General features: G+C 47.9%; 1 protein-coding gene across 1 annotated transcript; it reads left to right on the top strand.

The window, feature by feature from the left end:
* The first annotated feature begins 5,661 nt into the window (after positions 1–5,661).
* Positions 5,662–9,180, top strand: LOC149332782 (uncharacterized). The gene is made up of 2 exons (XM_089557556.1): positions 5,662–8,485; positions 9,153–9,180. The coding sequence occupies exons 1-2, from the start codon at positions 6,459–6,461 to the stop codon at positions 9,178–9,180; spliced, it is 2,055 nt and encodes a 684-aa protein (XP_089413682.1). The 5' UTR covers positions 5,662–6,458.
* Positions 9,181–16,061: the final 6,881 nt, after the last annotated feature.

Raw genomic sequence — 16,061 nt, 5'->3', positions numbered from 1 at the left:
GGAAAAGGCCTCTCGCAATGACCCTCTTCGAGGGGCTACATACACAGTTGTGTACATTTTTAACCCGCAGCTTTTTCTGCGAGTGTGTCTTGCACCTTGCGGTGATTTCTTTCTGGTAGGTCCCGGCCGCGGCGGCCGAATTTCGATGGAGGCAAACTTCTAGAGGCCCGTGTGCTGTGCGATGTCAGTGCACGTTAAAGACCCCCAGGTGGTCAAAATCTCCGGAACCCGTCACTACGGCGTCCCTCATAGCCTGAGTCACTTCGGGACGTTAAAGAAGAGTTTTCTGGCGGGCTAGTTGGTGCTTTTCGATCATGACCAAACTGCGCGAAGAAAACACGGACAGAGACGGAAAACACGTACACACATCTGCGCTCAGTGTGTGTACGTGTTTTCTGTCTCTGTCCGTGTTTTCTTCGCGCAGTTTAATCGGGGACGTTAAACCCCCATTAACTAAACTGAAGTAAATTAAGTTAAACTAAACTAAACTAAACTAAACTTTGTGGTAGGCAACTTCAGAGCACTTTAACTCGAAAATGGCGCGATTTGTTTTATACTAGCAAGCAGACGCAGTAAATAAATATGATAAAACAGCGAGTTTGGATAGCACATGGTGCGCCATTTTCATACAGACAAATATTGCCACCGCAGCAATAATACCTCTTTTTTTTTTCATGTTTAACGTCACGGGCACCTTCGAAAGAGAAAGTGATTTCGCGAGCCCTCGGGTGTTCATTCTTGATATCCTGGTAGTTCGATATTGCAATTTCTAACCACTGCGAAAGTTAGTGCTCAATTTTGTACACGCATCTAGAAAATTAACAGAAGCCTATATAAGTAAGCTAACGAAAGAGGATTTGTTTTCATCTCTAGGATCTTTAATAAACACAGTCGAGGGTCTCAGCTATTCCCTGCATTATATTCTGTGCAGATCAGACAGTTCAAAGGGGGTCGCATTGAACTCTCGTCTCCGATTGAGGCCTCATTTTTTTCTCCGCTCCATCTGCGTAGAAAAGCAAGTCGCCAATTGTCGTCACTGAGCCACTGAACCGCGAGAGGCTTTTCCTTTGGTTCGTCTGCATTAAACAAAAAGTGGAGTAAATAATCAATCAATCAATCAATCAATCAATCAATCAATCAATCAATCAATCAATCACCTTTATTTCCTTTGAGAAGGAGGAGTACGGGACTAAAAGCTCGGAGAGCTTGACGAGGTCCCGACCTCTTACTAGTTGGCAAACAGCAAGATGACGGCCAGTCATACATCAAAGTTACAAAAACATACAAGTATCAAAGACACACTGAAAGTGGCAAACACAAAAGAAACACAAAAAAATGCCAGTACAAATAAATAATAGTATAAACATAAAATAAACCATCACTGCTCGCCGTCTGACAGACGCAAGTGCCACCGAAATCCACACAGCTGTGATGAAACTCTGCGGTGGGGATTTAAAGGGATTTCAAATACGTGAGGGCCGTTCACTGATATTTTGTATCATGTCCGCTGCCTCGTTTTCAGCGGCTTTTCTGATCGAGGCGTTCACAGGGATTCCTACCATATCCTGCTCGGTCGGAGTGACATCAGGCATAAAAGCTGTTCTTGCAGGCAAGCAAAAAAAGAAGCATGACGCGCCCTTCCCGAGCATTACGCATATGATTTTTATGCTCGAAAATCTGAATAATGCTGGCCGGCTTACTCAAGCCCACTGCCTGATCGCTTCGTTGGTTTGGTTTCTGGGGTTTAACGTCCCAAAGCGATTAAGGCTATGAGAGACGCCGTAGTGAAGGGCTCCGGAAATTTCGACCACCTGGGGTTCTTTAACGTGCACTGACATCGCACAGTACACGGGCCTCTGGAATTTCTCCTCCAAAGAAATTCCAGCCGCCGCGGCCGGGATCGAACCCACGTCTTTTGGGTCGGCAGCCGAGTACCATAGCCACTGAGCCACCGCGGCGGCTCCTGATCGCTTCGTCGAATGTTTAGCTAGCGTACCAAGCTTCTTACGTACGCATTGCATCAATTCCACTATGCCACGCCGTGTAGGTGCGTTTCCTGCTGAAAGTTTTGGCAGAAAAGGAACAGTACTGCAAAGCTTCTGCGTATATGCGCAGTTCAAAGAGTGAAAATATACCTACGAAATCTTGCTACACCAATCCGTCTAGTTGTCTGATAAAAATAAATAATAAGACGATACAATCATACAGGTCTTTTTAGAGCGGAAGCTGTACTGCTCCCGTACAAAGCTGAAGGACATGTGGCTATGAAATTTGACCTTGAAACCAGGAGGAGCGGAGTCTTGGCTCTGACGTCATGCCACGTGACTGGCCAGGCCTCGCCACTGCTCCGCGCTTTCAGCCGAAGGCGCTAGCTTTCCTTCAACTGTCCAATCACGTGACTCGCTGTGCCTCGCCACAGCTGCGTATGCGGAGGGGACGGCACTCTCGCAACTCCCTGAAATCGCGTGACGCGCCATTCGCTGCGTAAAAGCGTGTGGCGTACGCTTATCCTAGTGTGCTTACCTTAACAGAGCTTCAGCACGCTTGGAACACTCCTATTTGCTTTTTCCTTGTCGAGGCGTGCTTGAAGGTGGTGCAGTGCCGAAAGGAAAATTATTTTCAGAGAGTGCTTGTGCTAGTTTATTTATTTATTTATTTATTTATTTATTTATTTATTTATTTATTTATTTATTTATTTATTTATTTATTTATTTATTTATTTATTTATTTATTTATTTATTTATTTATTTATTTATTTATTTATACATACTGCAGCCCTATAGGCCTATTGCAGGGGCGGGTGTGAACAACAATGTAGGAAAACATGGAGCACAACAACGGCAAACATCCGAAACAGTATGAGTGAAAACAAGAAAAACGGGAAAACTGTTCAATAGCCGCAAAAACAGCTCTAAAGGAAGAGAGCGAGTAGTTGCTTCAATATCCAGAAAAGAAAAATTCGGCACACTTTAGACAGCTCCATGGGGGAATGCAAAATCATCATTGCCTCTCAGTGCATGGTTCACGCGTAATGTGTGCACAAGCATTAAAGTACTTTTCTGCGAGTTTGCGCTTCTGCATTGGTTGTGCACCAGACTGCAAGCGCTGCATCGCAGATTCAATACTAAATACTGGGAAGGCATACAATTGAAGGTCCATATGTCGTCGGTTCGATTCCCTGTCGCTAGCTAACCTCCAACTTCCCATGTAAGCTACATGCAACGAGAAATCTTATGGCATCACCCGCAATGCTGTACGACAAACAGCTGCGTCACAATTTTTGGCACGAGTACCGGTAAAACTGGCTCCACATCGAGGTTGGCCAGTGGCCAGTATGTATAGACGAAAGACTTGTACAGGATTGTCTGCAGTGGCGGTTCTCGGCTTGCTGAGTTCGTGACAGCGACATATCATGCCTGACCATAAAAATCTAAATGTTCTTCAAGCTAGGCCATCTACCAGGTTGCTGGTGATATGCATTGAAAGTACCCCACATGCAACTTTGAGGTTACTAAGGGATGGTCCCGATTTCTTCTAGCCCTAATTTATGAGCGAAACCTTCGCTCCTTCAGCTGAAAGGCACTTGTTCCGCAAAGTGCGCAACTCCTCTCCTTCAACTATTGCGTTTACAATAACGCCAGCCTCCTTCATTTATCAGGAAAGCTACGGCTATTCGACCGAAAAAGATGCACTTCCTAAACAACACTTCTATGTTCCCACGCATCGTGCAGAGTGATACTTCGAGCCACAATATACGGGAGGCAGCGCGGTGCTTAAGAGCTTAGCCAAGGGGGGAGTTCGAAAATTGCTTCGGGCCTCGGTCGGGCTGCAGGTAATAAATCGCCGGCACTTTCCAGTGTCGGCGTAACTTCCCGGCACATCCTCCGTATTTTACCCTGCAGGCGCAGCGCCTCAAGCTAAACAAGAAGCGGAAGTTTAGTGATGAAAGCAGGGCGACCACATTGGCAGTAAGACGGATGGGTGGCTGTCGCCGTTCACGGCACGAAGTAACAAGTGTTCTCGAAAATGACCTTCCGAATTGACTTATTGTGCACTGTCTACCTATTCCCTTCCCCATCGATCTTCCGCACTCTTTCTCTTCTCCTCCCATTATGACCAGCTATACCCGAAGCTCCCTTAACTTCTATCCCCATCTTCCTCAATGCTTTCTCCCGCATTCACATAAAGAAAATCACATTACTTCGAACTGGAAAAAGCAAGCGACTGCGATTAATTTCTTCGTAGAACTGCGGCGCTTCTTCACTATTACAAACTCTTATCTTAACAGTTTTTTTTTTGTTTTTGCGACGCCTTTCTTCTTACTTTGTTCCTCGCTAGCTGCGCCCGCTCGTCCGCGTCGTAGTAGTCGTCGGCGGCGGCGTTGTGCACACCATGTCGGCGCCTCGCCTCGTCCTCTTGGTTACCGCGCCGTGCTTTCTGTGTTCTTGAACCTCCAAATCTTCCCCGTTTTCTCCGCGCATCGTAGGTATAGAAGGCATGTATACCGCAACACGCATAGCTGCAGTGCCCGTAACAGGCCGCAGCCACTCATTTCTTCAGCGATTCCTGTTCTTGTTTTCTGATATCTCCCTATTGTGTGATGTCACCTGTTGGCCGACCGAGTGACCGACCGAGTGACCGACCGAGTGACCGACCGAGCGACCGACCGAGTGAGCACGCCGAGGCGGGTACCATTTTTCAAACAACTCCCGAGTCATTTTTCTTTAACATTTTATTTGTCCTGTAGCCTTTATCACCCTTTCCCTCTTCTTTTATTCTGCCCTGCGCCATCTTTGACTCCTTCGTGGGGAAAAACAGGTTATTATTCACAATGCCGGAACATGTGGGAAAAGTTGCCTAGTGAGTAATAAAAACATTTTATTTATTTATTTATTTATTTATATAGATTTTTTAAGTATACGATAATTAATGAAAGAAAGTAATCCAAGGAAGCGAGTTTATCCGATAAATTGCGTCAATGGCGGCGGCGTGTTTCAAACCGTCCTTTCAAAATTTAAAGTAAAGAATTTGTTACCCCTTTAGCGACTCAGTCATTATTATGCGTCTGCGCGGTTCGGAAAGCAGGGAAACTGAATTTTCTGAGGCAAATTATCTACCGTCTAGGGGGTAAAAATAAGAAATTTTGGTGGCATATTACATTTTTTTGTAATACCGAGTTAAACATTCTTGTGCATGGACCACCACGTGGTATTCACCTACGACCAGTCCATAATTTATAATTGAATTTCTTCTGCCATGTTGTTTTCGTTTCGATTCCAATAGCCGAACGATGAAATTGAGAAGTGAGATAGTTACTTCAAATCAAATCTAATTAAATCGTTCTCTCTCAAGGAGAAAAGGGGGTGACGGGTAAAAGCCGCATTACTGCGGCTTGACAAAGCCCGGCCCCCTCTATGTACAGTTCAGCAGTAGTGCTAGTACAGGTTATACAGGATTCAATTTCACACTTGTCATGCCGGGAAACCCGCCCGGATTCCAATTCTGCCGGCCGCTAACTTTCTCCTGCGAGCGTCCCTTTTGACAAGCCCTGGTGCTGCGCCGAAAGGCACGCGCCCTAACGCTCCCTGACAAGCCACGATGCTGCGCCGTACGGCAGCGGAGTCCTAGGAGAAGCATTTGCAAGCAACACGCCTGGACCTGTCGCAAGAGGCCAGACAGCGAGGCGCCAGATTCCTTCTCTCCCGGACGCCACCGCGCGCGGCAAAATTTGAAGCGGTTGGCCCGCGCGATCGCTGATTGGTCCTTTCGGACTGCCGTCGAGTGCTGCCTTTGGATTGGCCAGTTCTGAGGGGCCACCGTTCCTCAGGCTATAAAAGCCCCAACGCTGCAGCTTGGAGGTGTGTGACCGAGTGACCGAGAGTCCGACCCACCGTGAGTCGAGTGCTGCTCACGAGTGGAGTCGGATGGTGTGACGTGCTGGTGTCTCGCTGATCGTCGCTGTGCGAGAACAGTCGCGTTGTATAGCTCTCGGCCCCCGTGCCGATGTTGAACTATATTATGTCCTGTACATAGTGTATAAAGCGTTTTCTTAGTCTCACCGACGCCTGACTCGGAGTCTTCGCTACCGCTAAGAGAGCTGGCAACGCTCAGTCACGAAACGGGTGGCGAGCGCAACGGGACCACCTCTATGGCACAACATTGGTGGCAGCGGTGGGATCGACCGACATCAGCTACCTCGGCGCGGTGAGTGCCTGAAGTTTTCCTCAAACGCCAGACTTTCTCTAACACAGGTTATAGTAGCTTAGAGAAAGAATTGGTGTAGCATTGCGTTAACCTTGTGTGTTTCAAGCCTAGGAAGAGTGTTTTGAAAACCAAGGGATGCTGAAGGGGTAAACAAGGCAGTGTGTGAAATTCTTGCGCGTACCGAACTAGTAGCGATATAGTAGAGTACGGCAAGTAGTTTCTAAAAGGGCAAACAGCAAGAGGCAGTGTGAACGATGGAGAGTTACAAGGTTAAAGAACTTCTCCAAATTTGTGAGGAGTTGGGCATTGATTTGGGCTCAACAAAAAGAAAGAAAGCGATCCTTGAGGTCATGAGGACTGCGGACGTGACGGCTGAGGAGGCCGAAGAGGCCTGGGCTGATATCAATGAAAGGCGTGAACGGGAGGAAAAGAGAGAAAATGAACGTCGCGAGGAGGAGATGCGGGAGCGCCAGGCGCTTAGAGAGCACGAGGTTAAAATGAAAGAGCTGGAGTTCCGAAAAACCTCGCCAGCGCCCAGTCTTGCTTCTACGACGGTTCCCTCTAACGCTCCAAAAATACGCGACCAACTGCCGCCCTTTGTAGTCGGCGAGGATATGGCTAAATACCTCGTTAAATTTGAGCATGTGTGCGAACGGAATGACATTGAGCGATCCCTCTGGGCACAGAATCTGTTAGCCTTGCTTCCCGGGGAGGCATCTGACGTGATAACTTGCTTATCTAAAGAGGCGTTTGAGAGCTACAGTGATGTGAAGGAGGCGCTATTGCGAAAGTACAAACTGTCGCCCGAAGCTTTCCGGCAGAAGTTTCGGTATGCACAGAAGGGCAGGGAGTCACATGTTGACTTCGCGTTTCGTCTAAAAGCCGACCTGGTTGAATGGCTGAAAGGCGAAGAGGTTTACGACGACCGCGATAAAGTCGTCGAATGCATCGCGTTAGAACAGTTCTACCGTTGCATTGATGAGGATGTCAAGCTCTGGCTGCGAGATAGGCTAAAGGAGGTTAAGCTAGACAAGGCAGCAGAATTAGCTGGAGAGTATTACCTCCGCCGCAGCTTGCACAGCAGGGCAGTGCGTGTAGAAAAAGCAGATAAGAGTGACGGGTTTTCAAGGAAGCCCGAGGAACGGAAGCAAATCAAGCGTCGCGAGTTTCGGAAAGACGAGTCCCTTACCAAAGAAACTGCGAAGGAAGGGCAGAATGCATCTCAGAATGCTAGCGATGGCCCCAAGCAGCGAAACGATGCGACGCGTTCTTTTGAAAAACGGAAGCCGTTAATCTGCTACAACTGCAAAAAGCAAGGGCACATCGCGGCGAACTGCCAAGAGAAAGTTGCTTTTGCAACGATACGGGAAACAAACAAAAACATGCGACTGTTGGAGCCATACATGCAGGAAATTAAAGTAAACGGCAAGAAGTGCAGAGCACTTCGGGACTCGGCAGCAATTATGGACGTCGTCCACCCGTCTTTCGTCTCCTCTAGTGACTTTACAGGAGAATGCGCTTGGATACGGCAAGTGGCCGAGGATGAGAGTGTCTGCTTACCGATCGCAGCGGTCATCATTGAAGGAGAGTTTGGAAAACTTAACACAGAAGCCGCTGCGTCTGCCGCCCTTCCGGAGCACTTTCCCTACCTGTTCTCAAATAGCTCGGAGCAGATGCTGAAGGATCAGGGCAAATCATTCTTTGCCGACGTGGCGTACATGGCCCTCACGCGATCCAAAGCGCGCCAACTGTCGAGGGAACTGGACTTTGAGTCGGTGAACGAACAGCCGTGCGGCACGCGGAGCGATCAAGGTAACTTGAGTGGCGGGCAGACACGGGAGATGCAGAGCTCGGAGACTGGCTTGGGAGAGCGCGGTTTGGACGAGACTGAGAGTGATACGTGCACTGCTAGCCGCGATCTAGACACGACGCCGCAGTCAGGCGACGCGGGCTCCATACTCGCTCCGGTTTCCGCCAGCTGGCAGGAGCTGGCCGCAGTTGAAAAGGAAACGCTCATTCGCGAGCAGCAGCAAGACTGCTCAATAGCCGATCTGATGAAGAGCGTCAGACTGGGAGTGGAGAAAAAGAGGGTTTCATTTTACGAGAGATCTGGCTTATTGTATCGCTGCTACACCGATAAGCAGGGTCGCAAATATGAGCGGATTTTGATCCCTCGAAAATATCGCTGTCAGTTACTGGAATTCGCGCACGAAAATGCGTGGGCAGGGCATCTTGGCTTAAAAAAGACCAAGGCTAGATTGGCTCAGGAGTTTTATTGGCCGTATTATTGGAAGGATGTCGAACAATTCGTGCGATCTTGCGAAACCTGCCAGAGAGTGAGCAAATCCACTGACAAGTGGAAGGCGCCGATGAAGTTAGTGCCAGTCATAACAGAACCTTTTCGGCGACTGGTAATTGATATTGTAGGTCCTTTGCCAGAATCAACGAACGGGTGTAGGTATGTTCTGACGGCCCTGTGCGTCGCGACCAAGTTCCCGGAGGCGGTACCACTTAAGGAGCTAAATTCTTCCCAGGTCGTGGACGCTCTGCTCTCAATGTTCGCACGCGTCGGGTTCCCTTCTGAGATCCAATGCGACAATGGCAGCGTCTTCACCAGCTGCCTAACTTCTACCTTTTTGGAAAGATGCGGCATTAAAGTGGTGCACAGTTCTATCCATCACCCGCAATCTAATCCAGTAGAGCGAATGCATTCGGTGCTGAAGCGCATATTGAGAGCCCTGTGCTTTGAGCGTCACTGTGACTGGGAGGCCTGCATTCCCGCCGCTATGTTCGCCTTGAGGTCTGCTCCCCATGAGAGCACAGGCTTTAGCCCCGCGGAGCTCGTGTATGGCCGAAGCCTTAGAACTCCGCTGCGCATGTTGCGAGAGTCTTGGGAAGGCAGTGATGACGACCCAAATGTAGTCTCCTACGTCCTCGACCTTCTTCAGAGGCTCGGGAAAACAAAAGATAATGTAGAGAGGCACATGAAGGCGGCGCAAATCTTGTCAAAGGGATATTACGACAAGTCAGCAAAAAAACGCACCTTCGAAGTGGGTAGTCAAGTGATGTTGCTGCGTCCGTCGAAGAAAAACAAGCTCGAGGTTCACTGGGAAGGACCCGCGAAGGTTGTATCGAAGCTTTCCGATACCAACTACGAAGTGAAATTAGGGAGACGGCCCAACAAAATTTATCACAGCAACTTGATGAAGCCCTACATTCAGCGTCACGCGATTGTAAGCATGACGATAAATGCTGCCGATGAGGAAGGGGCGGAAATCCTGACGACAGCTGACATGAAAGATTGTGGTTTAGAGCTAATGTTGGAACAGCTGACTTTAGACGCGCGTCTAAGTACCACCCAAAAGGAGGATTTAAAGGGAATAGTTTCCGAGTTTAAGGAGGTTTTTTCGAACCGTCCCGGAAAGACCACGGTCTTAGAGCCCGACATCGAGCTCACATCTGAGCAACCGATCCGCAGTAAACCGTATCGTTGTTCACCCGTGCAGAAAAAAATCATGGCTGAGGAGATTCAGCGCATGCGTGACTTGGGGGTTATAGTGCCAAGTGAGAGCGACTACACATCGCCCCTGATACTTGTCCAGGTTCCGGGAAAAGATCCGAGGCCATGCGTCGATTATCGGCGTCTGAACGCGATCACCCGAGATCAGACATATCCGATACCGAACCTAGAAGAAAGAGTGGAGACGGTGTCGAAGTCAAATTATATATCTACGCTGGACCTCGTGCGAGGCTATTGGCAAGTACCCCTTACGGAACGGGCTAGCCGTTGCGCCGCGTTCGTTTCCCCGTTCGGAACCTTCCGCCCACTCATGCTGAGCTTCGGACTTAAAAACGCGCCGTATTGTTTCTCTAGCCTGATGGACAGAGTGCTTCATGGTTTGGGCGAGTTTGCATTGCCATACCTCGACGATGTTGCCATCTTTTCGGACACTTGGGAAGAACATCTCGAGCACTTGCGAGTTGTATTGAGCAGGTTGAAAGAGGCAGGCCTCACTGTGAAACCAGCTAAATGTCACCTAGGTTGCGGTGAGGTGACTTATTTGGGCCATGTGGTGGGGCGCGGCCGGCGTAGACCTTCCGACATCAAGGTAGCCGCTATTGTAAACTATCCCTGGCCAACCACTAAGACGGATATAAGGGCTTTTTTAGGTTTAGCTGGATATTACCAACACTATGTGAGAGACTACTCTGACCTTGTCAGCCCGCTAACAGACGCGCTTCGAAAATCGGAGCCCGTTAAGGTGACGTGGGACTCGAAGAAAGAAAATGCGTTCCAAATGTTGAAACAAGCATTGAGCCATAAGCCGGTTCTAACGGCGCCAGACTTTTCGAAAGGTTTCATCATTCAATGTGACGCGAGTGATCGCGGAATGGGAGCGGTGCTATGCCAAGAAGATGCTAGTGGTCATGAACGACCAATTTTGTATTTGAGTCGGAAACTAAGCTGTAGGGAAGAGGCATACAGCACCTCTGAAAAAGAGTGCGCCTGCCTTGTGTGGGCAGTTCAGAAGCTGGCTTGTTATGTCTCCGGTTCTAAGTTTGTTGTGGAAACGGACCATTGCCCTCTAACCTGGTTAAGTAACATGTCGTCTAAAAGCGGCCGTTTGCTGAGGTGGAGCATGACCCTCCAGCAGCACAATCTGGTTGTCCGCTATAAGAAGGGAAGGTTGAACGCGAACGCCGATGCTCTAAGTCGTGCATTCTAGGCCTCGCTTCTTTCAGTGACCTCCTCGTTACTTACCTTCTCTCGCTTTGCAGCAAACTATCATGTTCGAAGGAAGAAAGGGGCAAAAATGAATGACCTCATTTGCTTCCTCAGTAGTGTGTTTTCGGTCCAAATGATTTCAAGGGGACCAATCTTATTTTCATTATTATTGTTGATTATTAAGTGCTCCTGCTATTTTGATGTGTTGACACTTTGCAAAATGGTTGTTTGAACCTTGTGTACCAGATCGTACACATGCCTCTTGTTGCAGCGGGAATAAATGGGGACATCAATTTAGTTTAGGTTAATTTGGATTATGGCTTCGTCTGGTGTTTGATGGGAGACAGAGGGCACTTGCTTGTGTTGGGTGTTGCCTTTTGCCGGTCGGTTTTGTAGTCTGCAGAACGACCAACCATGACCAGTGGCGAGAAGCATGGGGATCGGAACGACCTCAGCGAAGCTGGTCGAGGTGCCTTGGCGACAACGAGGTCAACAGAGCTCCTGGCCTGCGAGTGGGACCTGGTGCTCGTGAAGTTACCTGGACTGGACGTGAACTTGGAAGAGCCTGACGAAGATGCGCGCCTGGCATCCGAGCCACGTGGAAGCAGCTCGTCTTCCCGGCGCCTTATATGATGGCGGGGATGCTGTCATGCCGGGAAACCCGCCCGGATTCCAATTCTGCCGGCCGCTAACTTTCTCCTGCGAGCGTCCCTTTTGACAAGCATCTTCGAAAAACGTAGCGCGAAACACAAGACACAGGTAAGGTGAAGACAGGACACCTTAGCGCTCGTGTCCTGTCTTCACCTTACCTGTGTCTTGTGTTTCGCGCTACGTTTTTCGAAGATGCAATTGCTCCGACTAGCCCAGTTTAGCTTACTTGTGCAGTTCCTTTTGACAAGCCCTGGTGCTGCGCCGAAAGGCACGCGCCCTAACGCTCCCTGACAAGCCACGATGCTGCGCCGTACGGCAGCGGAGTCCTAGGAGAAGCATCTGCAAGCAACACGCCTGGACCTGTCGCAAGAGGCCAGACAGCGAGGCGCCAGATTCCTTCTCTCCCGGACGCCACCGCGCGCGGCAAAATTTGAAGCGGTTGGCCCGCGCGATCGCTGATTGGTCCTTTCGGACTGCCGTCGATTGCTGCCTTTGGATTGGCCAGTTCTGAGGGGCCACCGTTCCTCAGGCTATAAAAGCCCCAACGCTGCAGCTTGGAGGTGTGTGACCGAGTGACCGAGAGTCCGACCCACCGTGAGTCGAGTGCTGCTCACGAGTGGAGTCGGATGGTGTGACGTGCTGGTGTCTCGCTGATCGTCGCTGTGCGAGAACAGTCGCGTTGTATAGCTCTCGGCCCCCGTGCCGATGTTGAACTATATTATGTCCTGTACATAGTGTATAAAGCGTTTTCTTAGTCTCACCGACGCCTGACTCGGAGTCTTCGCTACCGCTAAGAGAGCTGGCAACGCTCAGTCACGAAACGGGTGGCTAGCGCAACGGGACCACCTCTATGGCACAACACACTTCATCTCACAGAACTAAAATTAGCACCTTACAGAACAAGAACACTCCAGATGAAAGCACATGCAGGTTGAAATACATTCGGAACATAAACACACATCAGGTTTTAAACATAAAAATTTCAAACACACTGAGATTGAAACACGTTCAGTTTAATAATTTTAAGTTTTTAAAATTCTGGAAAACGTAACTTTTAGCGGTAGTAGAAATTAGAAGGCATTTTACAGCAAAACAAAGCATCAATAAAAAATAAAAGGCTAAAAGGCACCAAGAAACACAAAACCCAATCATACAAGAGAATCATGTGTTGTTGGCTGTAAAAAAATGTGCATGTAGCGCTCGTATTGACAACTTTTCCGAGTAGGTATCGATGAGCGCAAGGCTATTTAGAAGAATAGCAGCATGATAAGAAATGGACTGGCGAACCGTATTCTGTGCGACAGTGAGGCACCACCCTTGCGTCATTATGACGGGTATTGTAGATGTATCCACTGGTTCAATACCATTTCCTGTGGGTAGGTTTATCTCCTTTCTTGCGTGACCCTGGAGCTCTCATTGCCATTCTACATACTTCGTTGAAATTTCTTTTTTCGCCATTGGATTTCTGGCCCCTTAACCCACCTCGCCGCTCTCTCCCCATGGTGTCTTGCTATGGGACATAAGTACGCAATTACGTAAAAAAAAAAAGAGAGTTGCGACACGGCTCGCATTGCTCCCACGCCTTGCTGACGCTTCGTTTATCCCCAACAGAAGAGGTGTCACATGGCAGGACCGCGGGATCGAGATTCGGGCGCATTTAATTAGTCGTCCGCGTTTCGCTTGTTTCTTGCGTGCTTGATTGTTCGCTGCTCTTCGGGGCATTATTGTCTGACAAAATTCTTGGTGTCTGAAGCAATCCTCATGCGTAGCTTTACGAGTTCCGGGTACAATGCGCTGTCGTCAACGTAGCATTTTTTTTTTCGCGTGAACCTCTTTGCAAATAAAAAATACTGATGGAAGCATACGCTTCACATCAGAGCACCGTGTATGCTTGCTTTTGTCGCAATGCGGAGTCAGCGCAAAAAATTACTAATGCTGCAAATTGCCCCTCTTGCATTTTTCCGTCAGCTGCCTCATTAATTCGTTCAGGCTTGGTCGCCGTTGTTCTCATCGTAAGCGCGAATATAAGATTAACTGACTCTGCAAGGTTATGAACTTAATACTTGTGTGTGTTTTCTGGCACCCTTCTTATATAACGTTCCAAAAATTCTGGGATCTCTTCCCACATCCCTCTCTTACTGCCCTTATAAAAATGGTCTATAGACAGTCTATAGACTTCTTAATGACTCTATTGACTTTATGTAGATATTGCTTTCTGTCTATTCACAGTCTATAGACCGTCTATAGACAAAAGTCTAATAAAAGTGTATGGCCATAAATCTATTGATTGTCTATAGACTGCCTACGCCATTTGTATTGCCTGTAGACTTTTGTCTATCGACAGTCTATAGACTTTATATATAGAAGTCTATAGACACTCTATAGACTGTCTAAAACTTTTTTGTAAGGGTGTAACTCGACTGACGCGTATAGATCAGTGCAAATTCAATAAAGCACACGTCTTACGTTCATGTAGTTCGGCTCAATGTGACCTTCAACGACCTCTTCGCTACGGCGTTCCGGTTTCCTTTTTCTAGCAATTGAAGTTTTGTACAGGTGAGTAAATATTCCTGGAATGTTCGTAAGCTGAAGTACTGTGGCACTCCGCCGCCGCTTCTAAATCAGCGTTATTTAAACAAATTTTCAGCCTCATTCTTCGCTTCGAAAAATGGCGACGACAAGAAGAGGTGTTTGAAAATTAGTCACGAGCCTGTTGTTTCCCATAGCAGTGGCACTCCCCAATTCAGGTCACTGAAAAATCTTCCGGCTGATAAGTTTTTCCAGCGACTCTAGCTGTACAGCCTTCAGTGCTTTCGTAGATGACTAGTGGCGAGAAAAATACGTGCCGCAGTATCGATTTCCTAAGCCTATTCTTGGATTCAAGGAGCTATTATGCACACAGCTCATACATTCCCAAGTCTTCCGCGCAGCAATCTGCATGTGTATAAAATCAGGTTGTTATTCTCATGCGCTTATTTGGCAAGCATGCGAGCCGCGAACTGATGCATGGATGGGCGAAAGCGAACTACCAAAGGTTACGCAGTACAAGCGGTGTAAGGTGAGCATATCGCACAGTCAGGCATCAACCTTCTTGAACTCTCTCGGCTCGAAAACCTGGAATGGCCGAAATATCCTATCATCATTATGCACAAGCATGAAGACCCAACTTCGTTCCATTTCATTTTATCACCATCAAGCGCGGAGGCATTACAAAGAGGAGTGCTAGGTATAATACATAGCGAGGACAAAGAAAGTACAATGAAAGCTTACCGCATTTCCTATCTTAGTTCACTATAGCGCAAAGCGGAATATGCCGGAACATGTTTGGCTACTGTCAGAACTTTACGAACGCATGCGTTTTTGTTTTCTTCTATGCATCCTCTTTTTCTCTCTTCTTCTTGCAGCAAATGGCGTCGCTCGTTCTATTTGTATCATTCCTCTTCGTTCTCTTTTGTGCAGCAAGGAGGCATAGTTCCATTTATTTATTTATTTATTTATTTGTTTATTTATTTATTTATTTATTACTGCACCTACAGAGCCAGGCATGAAATTAAAGTAGGAGGGGGTGGGGGAGAGGCTTTAAGAAATTCCAACATAAATAGTACGGCACAATCACACGAAGGAGATGATAAACAGTAAACACTCTAGCACAGCTCTAAAGAACAATTAAAATAATCAAACGAGTTGAGTAGTCAAACAAATAGTGCCAGACGCAAATCCTCTTTTTTTTCTCCGAGGTTCTTCTGGACAAGTTTTTACACATTACACATTGAGAAGTGTCTTGCTGAGGAAAAAAAATACTGAAAACAAGGACGCGGAAGGACAATGGTTACATGTTCACTATAGTTGTTATTCCAGCATTGGAACGGTGGTAATGCGCGTTCCTTTTTCCGTCTCCGCTTTGACGCAGCTTCCACGTTCACATACCGAGCAGCGTTCCCAACTAGCCAGAATCTCTCTCTGTGTATGCGCATGAAGGCCATGGAATTGCGAAGTGCACAGCAGCCAAGAGTAAGTTCCTCAAGTGAAAGAGCTTTCGGGCAGCTGGCTGCAGCTTGATAGTCTCGCATGGTGACCCGCAGGCTATCTCTCTTTAGCAGTCGCGGAATGGCGTGTAACGCTGTTCATTGCCTTGTTCTTCCTTCTTCTTTACTAAGTACTGACCTTTGTTCCTGGTTCGTTTGTTTGCGGAGGTCATTTTGGCGGCCATGGGCGCGTTTCAAAGATCTCGCGTCTTTGGTGTCTTGGGGTGCAAAAAAGGGACATTATGTGGACATGGATGTCCGGAAGGGGGGGCAAGGGGGGCGGCGCCCCCCCCCCCCCCCCCCCCTTGGAATCTCGGATATTTTTATGCACTACTAGAAAACAACTACACAGCTTGATTAGCACGCTTTGGTGATATTAACTTTCCGGATTTTGCTTATTAAGTTCAATTCTTTGTTCATGAATAAATTTCAATGTTTATTCTGCAAGCCTAGCA

This window comes from Amblyomma mixtum, chromosome 8 (genome assembly GCF_055824585.1).
Source record: "Amblyomma mixtum isolate Tamu chromosome 8, ASM5582458v1, whole genome shotgun sequence".
Lineage (NCBI taxonomy): Eukaryota > Metazoa > Arthropoda > Arachnida > Ixodida > Ixodidae > Amblyomma > Amblyomma mixtum.
The sequence above is the reverse complement of the archived record's forward strand: the minus strand, read 5'-3'. Positions and strand labels throughout refer to the sequence as shown.

Coding starts and splice junctions, on each gene's coding strand:
- LOC149332782 (XM_089557556.1), top strand. CDS start 6,459: ATGGAGAGTTACAAGGTTAAAGAACTTCTCCAAATTTGTGAGGAGTTG. Junction 8,486..9,152: donor GCTCAGGAGTTTTATTGGCC/GTATTATTGGAA, acceptor GACCTTCTTCAG/AGGCTCGGGAAAACAAAAGA.